Source organism: Labrus mixtus, chromosome 8 (genome assembly GCF_963584025.1).
Source record: "Labrus mixtus chromosome 8, fLabMix1.1, whole genome shotgun sequence".
NCBI lineage: Eukaryota > Metazoa > Chordata > Actinopteri > Labriformes > Labridae > Labrus > Labrus mixtus.
Genome location: NC_083619.1, coordinates 18,384,037 through 18,405,138, shown reverse-complemented (window position 1 = coordinate 18,405,138; position 21,102 = coordinate 18,384,037). Strand labels below are relative to the sequence as shown.

General features: G+C 38.9%; 1 protein-coding gene and 1 long non-coding RNA gene across 2 annotated transcripts; one reads left to right on the top strand and one right to left on the bottom strand.

Annotated features, from left to right (window-relative positions):
* Positions 1 to 13,389: 13,389 nt before the first annotated feature.
* On the top strand, positions 13,390 to 14,157 carry LOC132978468 (uncharacterized). Its single transcript, XR_009673929.1, has 2 exons — positions 13,390 to 13,679; positions 13,766 to 14,157. It is a non-coding gene; the product is annotated as an uncharacterized LOC132978468 (long non-coding RNA).
* Positions 14,158 to 14,539: 382 nt separating this feature from the next.
* On the bottom strand, positions 14,540 to 20,680 carry ube2v2 (ubiquitin-conjugating enzyme E2 variant 2). The gene is made up of 4 exons (XM_061044875.1): positions 20,639 to 20,680; positions 15,791 to 15,939; positions 15,582 to 15,707; positions 14,540 to 15,397 (listed from the first exon to the last, which is right to left on the bottom strand). Exons 1-4 carry the CDS (start codon positions 20,649 to 20,651, stop codon positions 15,251 to 15,253), a joined length of 435 nt encoding a protein of 144 aa, XP_060900858.1. The 5' UTR covers positions 20,652 to 20,680; the 3' UTR covers positions 14,540 to 15,250.
* Positions 20,681 to 21,102: the final 422 nt, after the last annotated feature.

Genomic DNA, 21,102 nt, shown 5'->3' with positions numbered 1-21,102 from the left:
GCTTGTAATTCATTTTCATAAAACTAAAGGCTCCATTAAGTCAAACAAGAACAGACAGAGAAACAGTCTGCAGAGAGGACGGTGTTAATTCAAGCACATTTTTTTCTATTATTAGCTGAAATACTGACATGATAAAGCAGATAGTGAGTACCTTGCACTGCGGTCAGACGAATACACTTTTCTGTGCCCCGTCTAATTGAGGGTTACTTCAAATGAATTATTTCTTGAAAGAAAAATTCAATAACACCCAGATAAGAGACTTAGAGCACCCTTGCCTGCTTCCCCTTCTTGCTCTTCATTTGGCATGCTTTTTGGCAGACACCTCGATGCATTGCACTCCAGGGTGGTTCAGATGATAAAGAGAGAGAGAGAGAGAGAGAGAGAGAAGGACAAACTTGAAGTCAGAAAAAGAGGAGGGAGTTGGGGATGGAGGGAAAAGAGGCTGCATTATCAGGAGCTGGGAGCAGCAGCCTTTACCTGAGACATGCACCTGCTGGTTCAAAGTGTTCTCACTCGAGGACAAACCCCCCCCACCACCACAGTACATCTGGATACACTCTGAACATGGCTAATTATAAGAGTATAAAAGTGTCTTGTCTGGTATCACAGAGATTTGTAAGCACAGCACTACACTGTGGCAAGAATAATTATATCACAAATTTGGAGGGCAAACAAACCAAGCAGGAGTCACCAAATATGTAAAATACATTCAAGCTGTGATACATGAGAAAATCTGATTTCAAATATAGATAGATAGATACTTCAAAGCATCCACTAGCAGGTTACAAAGACGTACATGACATGAAACATTTGTTACAAATTAAACCACAAAGCCGACCCCCCCCCCCCCATACATATATATTAACCCGAAAAAAGATTTAAAGAATACCCCTAGATTAATGAATCAAACTTAAACTGTGCAATTAAAAATAGACTTATACAAGAAATGTACATAACCTGTGCAGGGATAAAAATATATGTGAAATTTAAACAAGAACCTATAAACAGTTGAGGAATAAATCTGTAATTACACCTGAATATAAAAAATAAGAATAAAAAAGTGTTGACCTTCTGAAGTTGTGTTGTTTATCTATTGTACAGCAATGTTTAAAAAGCAGATAGTGCAAAATGTTGCAATGGTTCAACATTCAGTTGAAATAAGGGTATACACATATTCCTTTTTTTTAAGCGAGAGAGTTAGAAAAGAGATCAATACCACCCTCAAATCTGTACATTTAATATGTAAGAAGAGATTTAGCTTATTTTAGCTGGAAAGCAGGCCAACACCTCTGAAGCCTACTATACTGTCTTTAAACATCTGATCCAAAAACCAATAATACAATTGTTTAGTTTGGTTTCCTTTTTCACCAGATTATTCATTTGAATCCCTTTTTGATGCTCACCCAGTCAGCATAAATATGAAACCACACAAGGTACCTGTTAGCTTAGCTTAGCATAAATAATTGAACATGGGGGTGAAAAGCAGCCTTGTTGCGTATAAGGCCAAGCAATATATTTAACAGTTTATCTGAAGCTCAGTATTTAGAATATATCTCGTTTGTCTAATATTTTTCTATGTCAGTATTTTTTTAAGAATTTGGTTTAGAGCTGCTCTTATGGAGGGTTTTTTCAAGTAAGGAGCTAGCTAGCTTCTTCCCTCTGTTCTATTTTTCTGCTAAGCTAGGCTGACACATCATTTAGCATCAATACTTCATAAATACCCAAACAGATGTAAGAGTGGTATCTTCTTATCTAACTCTCAGTGAGAAAAGGAATGCATTCCCAATGATGAAAACACATTTCATCAAGTTAATATATCTCATAGTTAACTTTAGTTAAAAGTTGGCAAATCATTTCTTCATACATCTAAGTTTGAAACAATATTTCTGTAGGGACTGATTTTCCTCTTGTCCCTCTTGTGTGACGGGCACAAGATGAGAGCTATTGTAGGGAGCACTAATGCAAACCAGATGTTAAACTTGTGTCCTCAAAATGAATGGGCCTATTGGGAAACCAAGGCGAGTCTCAGGGGACATTCCACTGGAGGCTAAGCTGATTGGTTCATATTGAAACAACATGGCCAAGATAAACTGGGATTTCAAGAAAGGGGGTCTCTGGACGCTGGAGTCTAAAATAAATCGTTAGGGCTAAAGGAGGAGCTTAGCTCATCCTCTAAGGAAAACAGTGAGTTTTGCAAGTGACTGACACACATGATGACTGTGGCGCCAGGCAACCTCGGTCTACGGCCCAGTGTGGGCTGCATGGGAAGTGGAGAGCATCAGGGGCCGTGCTTCTTTTGTGCTGATGTCACAAAGCTGCAGGGTATTACTTTTTCCAAATTGTTGTATTTATTTTCCCCTCACGACTCAACTGTTTTTGGCAGGGAGAAACTAGAGCTGAAATGTTCTTGTAAAAAGACAAAGATTACTGCTATGATCACAAATTCAAATGCAGCTCATTTGTTTAATCCCGCACAGAGGCTTCAAAGGTATCATGTGTGACTTGAGCTCTGCAAACACAGCAACATCTTGATCTGTTTACTTGTTAACATAATTCACTTTTATTTGGTTCATGGTGCTGGGATAATATATTGCATAAATATCAGTTTAGATCAATTTTGTTCCTTTTGCTGTTTTGCCAGCTGAATTTCATTAAATACATTTTTAGCTCACAATTATATTTTTTTATGATTGAAAGATTTATATGTCATATACACAACTGTACAGAGTATGTGCAGGGAAATGTTCATCGTCTCATTAGACTGTGCACAATGCCAGTAAAATGACATGAGGAAAATGTGTAGTCATCCTAAAAGTTAACATTTTAAATGCCAAGTAGATATTTAATCTCATTTTCATGGATCGATATTGACATCAACTCTAATAAAATCACATCAGTATCAGCAGGGGGGAGTTTTTTTTTTTAACCAAAAGCAGTTCTGTGGCCATATGGTTTTGTTTTTGCTTTCACCACAAGGCTTCAGAAGTGGAAGTTAAGTTGTTTGGACCTTGTGTTTGCAGCCAAGAAGCCTTGGATGAAAAAACAAAAGTCTCAAGGTCACGCAGGAGTGGCATTTTAATTACCATCAGCCAGTCATGGAGGTAATTGCTGGTGCCATGTCCTTCAGATAAGTCAGGCTTTACAAAGAAAGATCTAAAAAGAGAAGCACACTTCCACACAATAGCTGGAAGAAGCAGGAGTGCGGCGGTGCTTTCCTATGTCAGAGGGCTGGTCAGCCTGTTTTGTAAGCACTTCCATCCTGTGAAAGCCCCTGGTAGACCTCCACCTGCTAGCTCGCTGCTATAGTTCGTCTGCTGCAACTTCTCAGAGAGCAGCAAGCCAGCCTCTCCCCCTCATTTCACTGGCGCCAGCGCTCAATGGGCCCTGCACTTTGATTATTTGTGTTAACAGTTAATTTAGCACCACAGACACATGTGCCAAAGCTGGCTTCACTTCCTCATGCATCACCAACAAATGTGACTTTTATGAGTTCCTTTTCACAGGGCCGAGCCCCCCTCCCCCTCGGCTAAGTTCTCACTCTCCTAACCCTCTGTGGACTTCCCACACACATACACACTCACCCCTGCAGACACCAACTCCTCACCTCTTCTCCCCCCTTCTCATTTTCCAAACCTCCCGCCTCCACTCGCTTATTTCGTGGGTTAAGCCTTAATCTCTTCCACATCTTTTTGCCTGAGAGAGTTATTTCTGGCTCCTCTGTTCCCCATGTTTGCATTATCAGGAATACATTTTATGTCAATTTATTCGTTTGGTTAAATACCGCAAGAGAGTCGCTCTTTGGGGGATTTGAACTGCAGTTGAAAAGAATGCTTATCCCCCTAAAGAGGGTCCTCTTAACATTTTCAGGCAGCTTTTTTTCCATTTGGATTCCAGCTTACAAAAGTAACTACTGTGGGGAAATTAAAGAAATAACAGTTTCATAACAGCAGGCTCACTTAAAAAGACATTATAGACCTCAAGGAATCCATACCATTAATGCATCTGATGATAGATGATGCTTTCATGCACACTCATGGCCCAGGATGACCACTGCATGGAGTTAAGTGTTTCGGATATTAAGTAAAAATCTGAGAGCATGACCTCCACTTTTTCAGTATTATGTGACACAAGGATATAATCTGCTTTTATGAAAACCTCTAGCCTCAATACCGAGCGGAGCCACAGTCTAGTGGGTAGTGGGAAAGGGAGCTCAGAGGACTTTGTCAATGCCTAGTTAGCCTCGACATTGATACTTGCAGACTGGGAAAGAACAGTGCTGAGGGAGCATAAACTAGCCGCACAGCGATGAGCTCATGCCAGGACTATGCAAGCAGAAGGCCACAGGAGCCATGGAAATATTTGGACATCTATTTTGCTCCCCCACTTGTCTGTAGAGCAATACACTGCATCATCTTTTGTGGTCCAGAGACACGTTTTCAAGTGGCCAGAGGCAGAACCTTAAAAGGATGGTCTTGCAATTTTTTTTTTTTTTTTTTTATTGTGCGACTGCTTTTCAGCCACTCAGCGGGAGCAAATTGCGACCGCATCCCAACGCCACATGATTCTTCTTCATTAATTCTCAATCCATGCCGTGTAGACTATCACTACTCAAGCATTGATTCATGCACAGTCGTCCATTACAGCATGGACATTGTGGTGGCCTGTTTTTCAGTCAGACAGAAATTGCCACGGCTGGCATCCTGAAGCAGTGTTATATGTGCTTACGGAAACATGAGAAAATGTTATGTAAATGCTTTTGATTTACCATGAGCACCCAGGGTCCAGGTCTCCACAGTCAAGCAGCTTCCAGAGGTCATAGAGGTGTCTTTAAATATATCATGTGATATATATTTAATCTCTGAAGAGGTTCAGGTCTTTCCTTAACATCACAACAGGTGTATTATAACACTTTATATTTCCCCCCATGGAATTTATTACCAGCATTAATGAATGATAATTACCATAAAACTTCATATAAAAAACCCATCCCAATTTAAGGCCTAGTCCCTTTTACTATTACCAAATAGAGGCAGGTCTCAATTAGCAGCAGCTATGCTCTTAGTGTTGAAATAGTAAACGGATCAGGTGGTATTCATTTACAAGCTTATAGCTTTTCCCATCTTTGATGTGCATGAATTGTGTTTGAAAATAACTAAAGGCCTGTCTCGTAATTGACACCTGTCCCATATATAGGCAGGGTCATTTCATAGACTGGGTAAATAAAAGTCTGAGCTTCGAAGTTGAGTTTTAGGATATTTAGTGAATAATGTTATAAAATAGTCATAAACAGCTATGAGGAGATTCTTACTCATACATTTGGTGTAGCTCTAAGGATGGCATTGGTGCACCAGGTTGTTCCATATTAAAATTTTCAAATCTACTTGATGGATTAAGGTTGACATTTCTGGGTTTGAGTGAAATCAAAAAAACTATTGTATAATTTATTTTAAAAATCTAGGCTATATGCCTTCATATCCCACTGAGGATGGACGGTTCTCTTTAGGTGAGATTTTAAAAATGTCCTTAACTTCGGTTCATCACAAAACACCTGCCTAGTAAGAATCCCAACAGCCTCTGCTGTACTCTTTGGTTTACGGCTTTCTAAAGAAACATTAGCATTCCAATAAGCTCAACTGAAATGGTGACCTAAAACATCATTCATGCTAAGGAAAAGCATTTTATTCTCGCCATTACATTAAAGGTTGAGGTTTCTTAACCTTTTCAGTTTTATATTAATATTTTGTTAATTTTAACTTTAGACACTATAGCATTTCTAGCTAAGGTGAGCTTTAGCAAATGTAAGTAGTAAAATAACTAAAGCTGTTTTATTTTTCTATTTTCATGAAATATGGCTGGTTTATTGTCGTTACCTAACATTTTTAGCTAGCAGTGCTTGCTTGGTTAGCTTATTTGCCTAGTAGCAAGATAATGTTTGCAAGTCTAATACAAAAGAAAAATCTGACAATGACAAAATACACAACCAATCTCAAGCACACAGGTTTGGCATTCAAATCCTACTTTAGTGCTAAATCATGGCCTACAAATAACAAAAGAAAACAACAGATAGTTTTTATTTTTGACCTAGTTATGGGATCAAAAAAGCCAAATAGAAGAGTAAGGATATCTTCTTGTTTGATCTAACCAGAGCCAATAAAATAAAAAATATGGTGTCTTAAATGAATGTTGGAAGAAATAAGCCTAAGAGAAGCCAAGGCATGTCCTCTTCTTCCTCATTCCATCCACACAGAAAGGTGAGAGGATGACAAAGTCTATCCTCGGGGGAAGAGGGGGGAGAAGTCACAGGGGACTGCTCTCAGAGACACTTTGCTGTCCTGGCTTCTGCACACAGCTCCGGGATTCCCTCCTCTTCCTTCCCAGTATTGTCTCACATCCTGCAGGGCCCGATTCTCCTCTCCTCCGCTGCAATCGCTGCCACAATAGCAGCAGCGGGCAGCGGGCACTGAGGGGTGACCAGAGGGACACCAGCAGTCAGCCTGACAGGATGTGACACACTTCTCTCAACAATTAATGAGTACAAAAGGAGCCGGCCTGACTCGACATGACAGCTTAGTGTGGCACTTCAGGCCTTAATGGCTCGCTGAGTGGCGCCTTCACACCCGACTCGAACACTCAGAAACAAAAATGGCCAATGATGGTAACACTGAGAAGACTTGCTAGAATGTTTGATTCAACAGGAGGTCGTCATCTTGAAAATTCACTGTGATAGGAAGAGAATGTGAGGGAAAGAACCGATGCCCTGTGGTGGAAATTATTAAAAGTTAATCTAGGACTGTACAAATTGGGGGTTGTACTTCCCTTGACTCCTCAAATGCTGTTATAAGTAGGCCTATGTGCTACTGAATTCCCAGTTGCCAGACAAACTGACAATTGAGAATGAAAACACAGGAGGAAATGTGGCCATATTTCAAGTTAAAACAACATCTTTGATAACCCACTAGCTTCCTTTACCTTTAAGCACACCATAAATAACATTATGCTAACATTAAGTGAGATAGTAAGGATGGTATTTGTTTTGGAGTTTCAGCCTTTCCTATTATGATGTGATAAACTAACATACCGTATTATTAGCTTTGAGCTGCGACCTAGCAAATAGTAATATTCTCTAGTAAAGCTCAGTGGCTGGTTTGTTGCTTACATTAGCTACTGTATATCTGTTTTCACTAATGCCCTTCTGAAAAATGTTGCCCGTGTAATCATTCTGAACAGGTTGTTAACGTCACCCACAAAGGGCGAATATGCCTGTAAGAGGGGGGGGGGGGGGGGCTCAAGTGGGCAAGACATGGCATAAAAAAACGTTGCGTGCAAGTGGCAAATGAAGCAACAGCCTGATGAGGTGATAACAGTTTTTTTTCCTACATATTCATAATATCAACAAAAGAGGGGAGAAGAACAGACTATACAATGAAGTGGTTTTATTTTGTGTACAGAAATCGCACGCTATACAGTCTGTGGTTGTGTGCCTGTTGCAGAATATAAAGTTCTTATATTATAAATATATTAATATTATACATTTTCTTGAATATTTCCTGCTGTCTTCACACATCGGCCTACACCAATTTAATGCGGAAAATTCATAAGGTGCTGGCCGGAACAATTCTGGGTAAAGCCGGTGTGGAAATTTCAGAAAGTTTTCAGGAGTTTGGTGCAGATACTGGGTTAGACCAATATGATGTTTTGTCCTGAAGTATATGACATAGTTTCCTTCCAGATGATCACATTTCATTATCTTTTTAGTTATTAAATTAAAATACAATAAAATAAGCTTTTAGCCACGACCTAGACAAAGGTAATACAGTCTGGTAAGAGGCTAGCTGCTAACATTAGCTGTGATAGTTGGAACGTGATTTAATGCAATAATCCAATACCAGAACCAATTAGACTCTTAAGATCATTTTCTAGCAGAATGTCTGTTTGTCAAAGATGTCAAATGTCAGTTTATTTTTTATTATTATTAATATATTCTATTATTATTATTTTTTTTTTTTCTCCTGAGCACTTTAAGGGATATTACCGATGTCTTAGTTTAAGAATCAGTATCAAGAAGACACAAATGGTATTAGAAAATCTCTAGTTTGTGTTCTGTATACTTTTGATCTACTGCTTTTTTTTTTATAGCTATTCAGTCTTCACACAAACCACACAAGTTTATTAGTAAATATTAGCTCAACATTGCCCAACTACAAAATAAATGACTGTACACTTTAATATGTTAGTAGGGATAATCTTATATCACATTATCTCATTAACAGAGGGAGAGGACATTCTTCTGCCTGTAAGTACAATGTGATGCAAAGAGTTCTGTGCTTCAGTAGAATAGAAACATTTATACTACACTTGCTATGGATTGAAGGAGAATTTCTGCAACATTTGATGTCAGGGCCTAGCCGAGGTATTTATAATAAATAGCAGAAAATGACAGCATTATCAGTATTATTTCTTGAGCAAAGATAGTCATTTATCGTCCTAATAGTCAGAAAAACAAAATACTAGTATTAAATTGTCTTTAACCAGTGACTTCTCTGGCTTTAGCAAGTAAGCAAAAGGGCTGAAATTCTGCTTCCTCTGGCGTTTGCTAACTACGAACAGCAGCTTTCTCAATATTAATAATAATATTACCGATGGCAGCACAGAAAAAGAGGGATTAGTGCTCATACTGCTGAATGAGAAGTCACCGCTTGGCTGGTATACATGTGGGATTTGACTTGACTTTTCTTTAAACACAGCAAATGGGAAGCCAAAAATCTTTTTCATTTAAGAGCAATTAAGTGGATCTCAGAATCACTGGCTCCAGCACGCTGCAGAGGCTTTTCTTTTTTTTCTCCTCCTGGTTTTATTACCCATTTCCTCTCCCTTGCGCCAGCAGGAGGAATGCTCACTTTTCTCTCACAAAGCCACATTTCCAACACCAGAATCACACAGGGACCACCATGATTAAGTGCAAGCCAGTGCTTCCCTAAACATGTGAGACATTATAGACCCCCCCGCTCCTTCTCCAAACACTGGAGAAGTGTTGTGTTCCAACATTTATGTGGAGTAATTAAAAACATCCACCAGTAATTTAATAGTTCTCACCAAGTAGAGACATGAAGTCTACACAGTTTTTTTCCTCTCTGTATAAATAACCTGGAATGCAGTAAGTACACACACACACGATTTGCTCCTTTTTTTGCAACATTTTGCAAGAAGCCCTGTTCTGTGTCACTTCGACCCCAGACGAGGTTGTGCACTTACAAGCAACATGCTGACTGTTTTAAAATCCTGTTCCAGATAGCGTGATCCATACATCACATGCCGACAGCAGATTCAAATCAAAGCTTTCCTATAACTTGAGGCTGTCTCTCTGCGAGTCTTATAGTCTAACATCAGCGAGTGTTACGGTCTAACATGACCTCAAGCACTGGCTGCAGCAGCGTATCCTAATGTGGACGGGTCTGTGAAAAGCATGACAATAGCCCAGAGAGCCGGCAGAGCAGCAGCCATGTGGTTTCAATCGGACTCCTTTCTCACAGTGACACACAAGGCCATTCATTTATCTCACTGTAAATACAGCAGTTTAACACTCAACAGACACACTGGCTTCCAAGCCTCTAAAATCACTCTATGTGGGTAATTAGCTTAAGAAAATAGTGATATTGAACCAGATTTTATTGATGGATAGGAAGTGAAGGAGCAACAAATGCTCTGCTTCTTATCAATGCTTGTTTCACAGAGAAGGGAGTATAATATTAAAGACCCTGAAGGGTGGTGAACCACAGGGGGGGAAACACTGAAAGCTGCATCAACCAATTAATCACATATTAAATTGACATATCAAACAACTTAATGTAATAAGAATAGGATGAATCAGCAACTCTTAACTTCACAGTTTCCCCTTAGTTTAACATCAAATTGTAGCAGCTCTTTTGTTTATACTTATGGCAACAAACTCCACTGATCTGTTTCACTGTTACCACTCTCATCCCTGTGTCAAACACTAGAAGCAGCGGGCTCCAATAAAGTCACTGTATTCCTGTTTGCTCTGTACAAATCAACACAGACACAATTCATACTCACCGAGCATTATCAATGACATCCTTCCCTTAGGAAATACCAAAACAGAGCTAAAAGAGGATTATTATTGACTTACATTCACAAGACAGCAACAAACAAGAAACTAATTCAAAGCAGAATAAATGCTAACAACGCTACACAACGATACACCAAATGAGCCTTGTAAAGTAATAACATTGTTTCTGTTTTGATTACAGCTCGATGCACAATAACTAAGTGGCTCTAAAGAATCTGTTCACACAGTTTAAAAGAGAAACAACAGCTCACAAAGAACAACTCAGGCACTGATGTGTTAGGTTTGCACTCATTACCCACAACACAGAGGGCTATGAGGGATAGAGCTTTAAAGATTGCAGCAGCAGTCTAAATATTGTAAACAGCACAGCTCCTGAGAATCTCAAAGCCCAAGTATTTTGTGAGGTGTTTTTTTTTCTCGAGGTCCTGTGATGCAAGGATTAATGGTTAATTTACTTTTACTCATAAAAAATAGAAATAAAATGAAACCAACACACTGAATATCAGAAGAATGTTCAATTATTTGACATCATCCTGGTTATTATTTGCAGTTACTTGTATGCGTTTCTGTGAGGCTTGGCTTAGATTACATTATTAAAAATGATGTACAGGTACTGCTTGTGTTGGTATATCTCAACCCTTGCATGTTGTCAGCAACGCCAGCATTACGTATGACAATTGAAAGAGGCTGAGAATTGGCTTTTCCATGACTTTTTTGTGCATATTTCATGATTTAATAACCTGCCTTTCAAGTAAGCGAAAGCTTACACAACATTTGTTTCTTCAGATAATACAAGCTCTCTGCTCTTTAAAACTTCAAGTGTAAGTTATGACAAGGATAAGAAGAACGGTAAGAAATGGCCTTTCTCAGGAAGACAGACACATTCTCCCCCCAGTAGCCGTAAAGGAGACAAATCTTTTTACAGTATCAACAGACGCAAGACCTGACCCTTTGGCCCCTGGGAGCAAAAGGTGAGCACTCTGGGAGCGGAGGCCTGGTTCCAGCAGTCTGCCGGCAGCGGAGACGTATGTCCTCCTCACTGCATTCCTTCCCTTCTTAGATCACTGGACGGTTCTCCGTGGCTTCAGTCCCCTCCAACCCAAAGCAATATAACTCTTTATTTTTGCCCGGGTGGCACCTTATAAAGAAACCAAAATAAACCGGGTGCTACAAGTGTAATAAGCTCAGTGAGCCTCCAGTGTGAATTCAGCTGGTGCCTTTGTGCAGGTGCCTGAGTTTGAAATTCAGATTAGTCTGATGGGGCTGGAGGTTAAATAGTCAAGTAAGGATTTCCTACTTCCTTTCAAATGAGACTCTCAGAAAAAGAGTAGTCATCTTGAGCAGAGGTTCAGAGAAGTCTTCTGTGGAAATACATGTGGCGAATAAAAGGACTGAGCCTGTGTAACCTGGGGCTGTGTCTTTTATATTTGGGGATGACTGTGCTGCTGAGTGAACTGGCTGCAACACAAGCCACTTCTGATTTCATATTCATGACTTCCGAGACGAGAGGAGGGGGGGGGATAAACAAAACAACAAGTAAAAAAGAGGAGAGTATGGCTGATGGAAGCTAGAGCAGCATACTAACTGTCACATCGAGAAAGTCAAATCTCATCTTGCTCAGACTGAGAAAGAGCGAGGTCATCCTCCGCAGCAAACACTGACTCATCTCCAACACCCACATGCACACATTGGAATAAGAAATGTTGCTTGCATTCACAGATCTAATAGCATCATAGTACAAGCACTACCTTTGTTATCTATCAATGTGCACAACCACAATATCGTCATAAGGACACATTGGGACACCAGCAGAGAGCCTTTGTGACAGTGGCCTACAAAACTTGCCGGGCTCGGGCTGCGTTTCCCTACAGCAAACTGCAAAAACATGTCACTTTTCTGAAGAAGAATGACAGCGTGAACAAATGCAGCCTGAGAGCATCACAGCGGCTCTGCCTTTTCAGACAAGTCATGTCCTCTAAATAGATGCTACTTCACAGAGACCTGCCAAGGACAAGAGTAGAGCGCCCTCTAGGGGACAGAGATGAGCTAGTTGGGCATGAGGAGCAGTCAAGCAAATGCACATCAAAGCTCACCCTATGCAAATGTGGCTTGAAAATAGAAAAAAAAAAAATAATAATAATATGGCGACTTTTGATATGCAAATGCTGCAGATTGTTAATTCATACTATTCAAAGCATGTTTTCTTTCTGTATATAAGTTACTGTGTCACTTGCACTTATGCAAATGTTTAATTTATATTCATATTAAGTAGGGACACAAGATGCCTTTATAGTTATTTATCTCTAAGTCAGCTGTTTTTAGATTACATGTAGTTTATGTTTCTTCAGGGGGCACTTTTGAATCACCAGTGCAGAGTTCTTGCTATGCTGCAGTGTTGGTCTTTCAGGGCGGGTCAAAGCGTGCTCATCCAAGCCAAGAGACAAGACAAGCTGCCGGGAGTCAGCTTGCACATCGCTCTGCTTGCATTCAGCCAGAGAGATATATGGAGGTAAAAACACGGCCAGGAGGTCACTCAGGTCAAATGTGGAAGCCGCCGCAGTTCGTCATTTTTAGATGTCACACACAGAAGCCTTGAATGATTTTGAGGACAGAGATATATCATAAGGTAGAGTTGCGTACAAAGTAGGTCCTGAAGCTTTAAACATTAATCACTGGATGTTTCACAATATTTGGTCAATTTCACAAAATGTTTGTTCGCCCTTTTTTCCCCCCCGTTACCATCAAATATCAATCATTTGGGAATAAGTTGAGTCTAGTGCAGGTGGATAATAGGACTATAACTAGCCACAAATTACCCAGAGTACACTATGAATGTTTCCTCAAGGCTAACTACTCTCGAGGCTATCTCTTGAAGAGTGTGTAGGGTGTGTGCTGAAAGATGCTTTAGCAACCAAGAGATCAGCAATAACATTTTCACCAATTAAACGAGTGTGCTAAATATAGACGCTTACACCATCTGCAGCAAATTCTTTTAAAATGCCCATTTGGTTAATTAAACTTTATAAATAATCCAACAGCTGAAAAGCAACAAAAGGTCAAATTCTCAGAGGGAACGTTACCCTCGCTTAGTCCCCGCCACACTGGATATCTTCACCATAACACTGTGCGGTGTTCAAGGACTACAATTTTTCGAATTTGTGCACAAGGCAATTGAGTGATCGTGGAAAAATGTAAAGAAAATGTTTTTTTTAATCTAATAAATATGCCTTTATAACAGAACTGCGGAACGTAATAAGGGGGCATTTTGGTTAGCTATTGTAACACTGCTGAAATTGGACAACAGCAACTGTCATTCAAATCCCCTGAGCCAATTGGATGCAGCCTGCAGCCAACAGGCATCTACCCCCATTCCCCAGGTGAACTAATCACCTGATTGAAACCAATCAAGGAGTCAGTCAGAAGGCAACAGGAGACAGTCATTCCTAAAACAGTCAAGGAGAACTTCTGAAAGAAAAACACTGTGCTTTCAACCCTGGACACAAAGCTGGACTTCACTGAACTGAGACTTCAAGCCCTTGAGGAGGAGCTGTGCTGCTGCTGCTGAGGAGGAATGTGTCAGGACTGAACACTGGTGAGACATCCACAATAGAACATTGATTAAATTGCTGCTCCCAAGTTGAGCAGACGTGTGATTTTGTTACCTGTTTGCCTGAACAGGTCAGGCCATATTGCCGGAGCAAAGAAGATGGCGAGCTAAAGGAGCAACTTCAAAAGACTCAAGATTCGCTCAAAAGGCAGGCCTCAAGCCTGGCTGTCTGGTTAAAGGGTGTGGTAGGATTTCCCCTACCTAAATAAACATTTGAATTCGTTGGACATCTGCACACACATAACAAATAAGTGCAGTATGTGTAATGTGTTTTGGTGCATTGATCTATACGAATAGAATTTTGAATATTTAGCATATGTTGTATGGAGGGTAAACGGTGCCCTTAAGAATCTGTTAATTGAAGGCCTATTTTCTTTTATTTAAATTGTGGGATTTTCCTTGATTAAATTCAAGTGTTATTTGTTAAAAATTGAACTTTGAAATACAAAACCGGTTATCAACATTCTGTGTCGTGTGTTTAATTAATTCTCCACCAGCTCCAAGAGTCTAACCTACATTAGCCCAGTACACCTTAATTTGTTACATCTTGTTTTTTTGATAATTTATTATTTATAAATACACATTTTAGTTAAAGTAAATTTTGTATCCTGAGTGTTACACTGAGATGAGATGACAAGTGCACAAGTCGCATATCAAATTTCTGCAGTGGTGTCATCCAGCAGTTTCATTAACCTGGTTTCTATTACAAGGCCCAAAGGGGACAGAGAGCTTACTCACAACGTAACGCATGACTCGTGCTTCCAGCTACCAACAGAAGTCAGCTGAGGCCCCCATGTGGGCACAAGTGGTAGCTGGGGGAGTAAAAATAAACTTGAGCCTTGGGGTTTTTCGCAGACAGTGATTTTAATTTCTGAAAATCACAAGTTCATACACCTGCCATTTTCACCAGAAGTTAAATGTGAGGGTTTCAGAACAGAACAGGCTTCAATGTCGGTTACATGTCAAAGAGCTGCAGAACAGAATCATATTGGTATCGTGTCAAATACGTATATTTCTTTAAAAAAAAACAAAATAAAAAACTTGCTTACCTTGTGACATTACTTTTAGACTACAGCCACAGTTCAATATTTAGCAAACTGCATGATATTTCAATGAACCTGCTAAGTTTTGACTAACAACTCAAATGTGGCCTCTCTTTGACTAGTATTAGTTACAGAACATGCCTTCTTAGACACATCTTTGTGTTTACTTCAGTGATCGATAATTTGAACATTAAACTACTGGGACTCTGGTACAGCCTCTGCGTGGCGTCATGCTTCCCTCTTCAAGCCCACTCAAGCTTGAACATGTTGAACACGAAAGGCATTGTCAGTAACTTTTTTTAAAAGGCATATATATGTGGTCTTGTAGTCTTGACTATCTTTTCAGTGCCTAACTGCAGGGACACTTCCTTTTTCAATGAGCTAAGTAATCAAGTCCAATCTTGCTCTTGCAGATGATACTGTTGATGTGCGGAGTGAGCTTCTTGATGATTTTACACAATATTTCTAAGAGAGTAAGGTATTAAGACAGAGGGTCAAAACAATCCATTACGATTAATTGCTGTAGGTTTGTCCTTCTGGTGGTTGTGGAAGCTTCATATTTTCTTTGGACAGCATTAGACGCCTTAACTCTTGAAGAACGATTTTAATGCTATAAGAATTCTGCCATTTTGCTAATATTGGTATGCTACGTGAATCCACCTGTGAGAGAAAACAAAAAAAAAGGACACCAAATCAATCATAGTGACAGGCCTGCTGACAGTGATGTATTACATGCATCACGTTAGAGCATCTCAAAACTGCAGGACAATTTCAGAGTTCTACAAATGATTTGAGATAGAGCAACACTCATACATAAAGTTGTCACATTGTTCACGACACTCACCGTGCCGTTGGAATTATTTATCCCATTCATGCTAATTTTTGTTACAAATCTAACAGTTGGGGCTGACTCGGGGTATTTGGGTCCACATTCCACTTTCAGACTGTATATCCTGTTCTCATAATTGGTCTGGAAAAAGATTAACAGAGAATTAGGAAAACAGTAGAAAAACATTCCTACACACACATCAGTGTTAAGTTGTCTGTGCTTACTCTCCCTGGTCCAATGATCATGCCTGTCCACCGTGTGAGAGTCATGTCTTCGTCATCCTCAAGGCCCCAGCTGACTGTGCCGTCGCCTTCGCCCTTCTGCCCCTCTTCAAGCTCCTCCAACAAGCGAAAATTGCGTGGAACTCTAACTCCTAAAATAACAATGTCACAATATGAATTACACAGAATTTATGAAGATACCACTGACGTTCTATTGTTTTCCTCCTGTTCACCAATACAAAATACATCAATATGAATTGGTCCAATAACTTTAAACAAAACAATAAGCAACACTTAGGATCTGGCTGACATGATCCTTCAATATAACTACAACTATAACTACTAATGTTTCAATGAATCCTTCACCATCCTGAAGGAACGACTACTTCAGCACCACAACTGATAATAGTTACAAATCAGCTGATTATAGCTCCACAATAAGTTGTCCCCTATTTTAAGAATTATTGCTCAAATCAAAAAGTTTTATAAAAATCACTACGCCTTCAGTTAAAAGGAACTTAAATATCTATGGTCAGCATTTCAAAATAAACTTCTTTGGAAGGGATCAATCATGGAATTGTGGCTAGGAGTCACAGCCAGTGCAGAGAATTAAGACAGCTCTGGAAGACAAAAAAAAACTTTCTTATTGTAGGTTTTGATGTTGGGATTTTTTAAGTTTAGAAGGTAGAGAATCTGAAAGAGGGTCATAGTTTGAAAGATAACTATCAAAACAAATAAACATTCAGTTTCAATATCACATTTTAAAAATCAACTATTTAATTTGTCGAATAAATGCAAGAATAATCTGAAAAATCTGTTTTTAAATTATAATGAGGTTATTTGCTTTTGGTAATAGACTTGCTTGGACAGAACAAGCAATTCATATTTCTATATGGGGCTCTGTTACCTGTGAATCCAAACCAAAGGCTTTATTGATTGAAAATACTGTCATATCAATAAATATAGTAAAAACAGCTTTAATAAGTTATTATTTTACTCAAGACTGATTTTTTTTTGTTTTCTTACATATTCGTCCTCAGAAATTTTGACTGTCTTGAAAAACAAAAAACTATTGAGAGCGATTAAGCAATTATGACTGATATTGTTTTAATGATTTACCAGTGAGGAAATAATGGTAAGTTCTGGCTCTAATTATAAATAATTGTTAACTTATGTACCGAAATAGTTCTAAAATGACAGTTTTCCTGTGAAATAAAACTGCTAAAACATTAACTGTTTTAACATGTTCAAAACTTATATAGACACACTTCAAGTGTTAAACAGGTGCAACTCGGTACTCTGGCTCTGTATGAATGCTGCATGGACCCACAGCCCTTTCCAGGTTTATGTGAAACTGAATCCAAGTTGATATCTTGTTCTAAAGACACTTAAGCAATCTGACACTGCTGAAGTCCATAAATGTTTGGAAACAGTCATGAGATTTTTCAGCACATGGGCCAATACAGCTGATTTACAGCACACAGTTCAGGGTAACATTCAAACATCTTATGACTGTAGTAACAGCTGACTTGATAACATTACTACGCGTTCAGCTACTGTGAAAATGTTAAAACAATGGTTTTATATACACAGGCAGGCACTGGAGAGGTGTAAATAATGAACCACTGACAGCTCATGACACGCAGAGTGCTGAAGGTTGAGGGGACAGCGGTTAGGTTAGTTAAACTACTGCTAGTCTTCAATTTGTCCTGAAGACAAATGTACAGTAGAGGAAGTGAAAAGTCATTTTTAGAAAAGCCCTGAGGTTGAGACAGAAGACATGCTGTGAAAAACATTGAAACGTGTTTGTCATGGTGTCGCACCTCATCAAATCTCAGCTGACATTTATCACAACAATCAATCAAAACCCTCTAATATCAAACCTCCACATCTGGACTGCACATTAGAATTAAATATCTCAATCAGCATGCAAACATGGTGAGGTGCAAATAAACTCACTCATTTTAGCTAGCTGTAGTTTGTGGAATCAGGCAGCATTTTTCAGATGCCAAGTTACAATACATGCAAGAAAAAATGCGCAAGATGCTACGTCAGCAACTTGCATTCCTACTATAAATTAAATCAGCAATGATTTTGTCATCTCCTAATCTTCACCTCGAATCAATCCAGTTATATGCCTACAAAGGTTAGAAAACAGTGAAAATTTTGTCCAGAATAACAATAAAATCTTTATTTTGGTCTAACCATCAGACCAAAAAAAGATGTCTGATTATCGCAAAGCCTCACTTTTTTTTTTTTTTAAGATTTATTTTTGGGCTTTTTGTGCCTTTAATTGAGAGATAGGACAGTGGATAGAGTCGGAAATCAGGGAGAGAGAGAGTGGGGTCTAACCTGCTTGATACATGGTCTTGGTAGTATATCTTGGTTAGATATCATATTTAAGTGATCCTAAAAGGGCTTGTAGAATTTTTTTTTTAATGACCAAAAAAGTGTATTCATCCGTCAATTTTGCAGAAGTGAAAACCTCATGGAAGCTTAAGTTAATATCTGTGCAAATACGGTTAAGATCCCAATTATGTATGAAGAGGGAAAGAGTATGTCAATATGTTCAGTGTCTGCCTCTCATTTCAATGCTTTATGATTTCCCCAGTATTTTTGTTAGTGGCCGTCCTAACTATGCCTGTTATTTTTGGTTCCTCAGTATTGTTACTGATACAAAAAAATGCATGGCTGTTTTCCCCCAATAAATAATAAACGTATCTACTTTCGTTATCTCATGGCAATGATAATACACAAAACAGTCTTAGTATTAGCTGGCTACATCAGGGGAATTCAAGAGCAGCACAGCACCTGTCGTCAGGCAGTCGTTTTCAGCTCGTGTTATCTATGGCACTTGTTACTTGAAACTTGCAAGGTTAAAAAAGACCACCAGGTCGCTCCATCTATGACGTTAATATTACACCCCCATATTTATTGCTTTACAATTGTCGATCTATTTACTCAGTCACTGCACTTTAACTGTCTATTTATTTATTTATTCATTGCACTAAAACTGTTTATTTACTCATCCAGTCACTGCACAATAATAACTGTATATACTGTCACTGCACCATAACTTCGCTTATTTGCACTATCTCTATATTTATATTTGTTTAATTAATCAGTCACTGCAAAATAATAACTGTATATATTCTTTCAGTCACCATAGCTGTCTATTTATTTATTATTATTATCATTCATTCACTGAACAGCAATTGCTCTGGCCACTTTTTGCATATTTCTCTTTCATATCACCACAAATATATTTTCGTTGTTGTTTTTGTAAACGCTGCTGTTTAGGATTGCTGCTAACAAAGTTTCGTTGGGTCCTTGTATACAATGATAATAAAGATTCTTATCAGTTATGTACATTGAAATACCATCCTGAAATACCAACTCCGCTGTCACAAGGACAGATACAAGAAATCTTTCTTACCAAAAGTCCATAACTCTGTACAACAGCTCACCTCATGCGAGCAGAGAACTGTCATCATGATGATATCTGTCTCTCCATACTGTAATCTGTTCTGCACATGTTAAATTTACAAATTATCCCTGCACTCATGTTCACTTCATTTGGCTGTCTACTCGCCGTTATATTGTATAGTTTCTGCTTATTATATGTCTACACTCATGCACTAACTTATGTCAATACTGTCCATTTACGACTCTGTTTTTGCACATTTACATTCAATCTTTCATATTTAATTTACAACCATTCACGACTCTGTTTTTGAACATTTACATTTAATCTTCCATATTTAATTTACAACCATTTATAACTCTGTTCTTGCACATTTACATTTAATCTTCCTATTTAAGACTAGTAATGCTTAGATAAATCCTGGTTGTATATATATTCACATTCTTAGTTTTGATATTTTTAGTACTTATTTACTTTGTAGTTAATATTATATTGTGTTTAGATTATTGTGTTTTTCACTCATATTGTGTGTTTGGATAACCTGCTGCTGTAACACCACAATCTCCCAGTTTGGGATCAATAAAGTAATTCTATTCTATAGTGTATGTTTAAATGTATGCAAAGGGGAAACAATGTGTAGGCTATTCACACCCTTATCAATATTGTTTTGTGCAACAGTCTGAAAATCTGTTTGTTTATTGTTAGTTTGGGGACCATGCTTCCTGCTGTGCACTAACACAGCGTGTCAACTACATGTTTTATTTGTCCTGCACACTTTCACTCCACACTCCAGTATCAGACGCTGAGGTGAAGATCATTTATTTCCTGCATCCTGTATATCTGGAGTTAAAAGTGCAGCGACCCTGTTGAAATTAGACGAGATGGAGCACTAAATTAAAACAATATCGTTACATTTCTGCATAGTATTTATCTATAATATATTATTACGAACTAAAAAAAGATGTGTATCGAGGCAGTCAAGCCTGAAATAAATAATTTATGAGCAGCCGGACACAACGCGGTGCTGGAATATTCTAGTGGTTAGCCACGCTAGCTGCTGTTGTCTGCAGCTGTTTACAATCCCCACATTAAAGGGGAAAGTTAAACAGCCGACAAAAGCTTTATAGCTGCACTATAATACATATTAAATACGCTTTTTTTTAAATTTATTTGCGAGATCTATTTCAGCCAGCTTCACCGTTATTCGGTAGCTTCAGCTAGTCACATTAGCTCCATGACATAGATGGACCACTGTTTTAGTCGAGGAGACATTAAGAGAGAAAACCACATTGCAGTTCGGGGGCGGGTTTTTGTAAACAATTAAAGTGGATAACTTTCGCCACGTTCGCTTGTGGATAAATAAACCAGTCACCAGCCTCGCCCACACTTTGTGTCGCCGTACATGTTAGTTTTTAAAGCCCACAAACCTGAGACCGCCATCTTCTTCAGCCGAGTCCAGAAGCACGCGCAGAGAGTTGTGACGTCACAGTGTTTTAAAAAACCACTGCAAGCTGCTCGGGTTCACGCCTCAACTCTGCTTTTATGAATTCAGTCAGACTAGAGGCACCAGTGGTAACATGAACTTGCCTTAAAGCCCAGTGAATCCCCTAAGGTTACTCTTTCATTTACACCCAGGAACTTTAAAGTTAAAGTAGGCAGGTTTCATGACATCACATCCCACTGTCTGCTTATTACATCACTTTATAAACTCCATCTCTCCTTGTTTTTAAATGGACATTTCAGGTTGACAAATGTAAGCACTATGGATTCAGATTGGAAAAAAATAAAAGGCACTGATGGAACTCACTCACCTGTGTGCGTCTGTCAGAGAAAACATTGAGAAATCCTGATACTGTGCCCTCCCAGAGTAAAGACATTCATCTTGACATGC

What these genes read in the sequence shown, in the direction of transcription:
- ube2v2 (XM_061044875.1), bottom strand. An exon ending in TGATCATTGGACCAGGGAGA is followed by an intron (nt 15,708 to 15,790) that starts GTAAGCACAGAC and finishes ATCTTTTTCCAG; the next exon opens with ACCAATTATGAGAACAGGAT. An exon ending in TAAATAATTCCAACGGCACG is followed by an intron (nt 15,398 to 15,581) that starts GTGAGTGTCGTG and finishes TTTCTCTCACAG; the next exon opens with GTGGATTCACGTAGCATACC.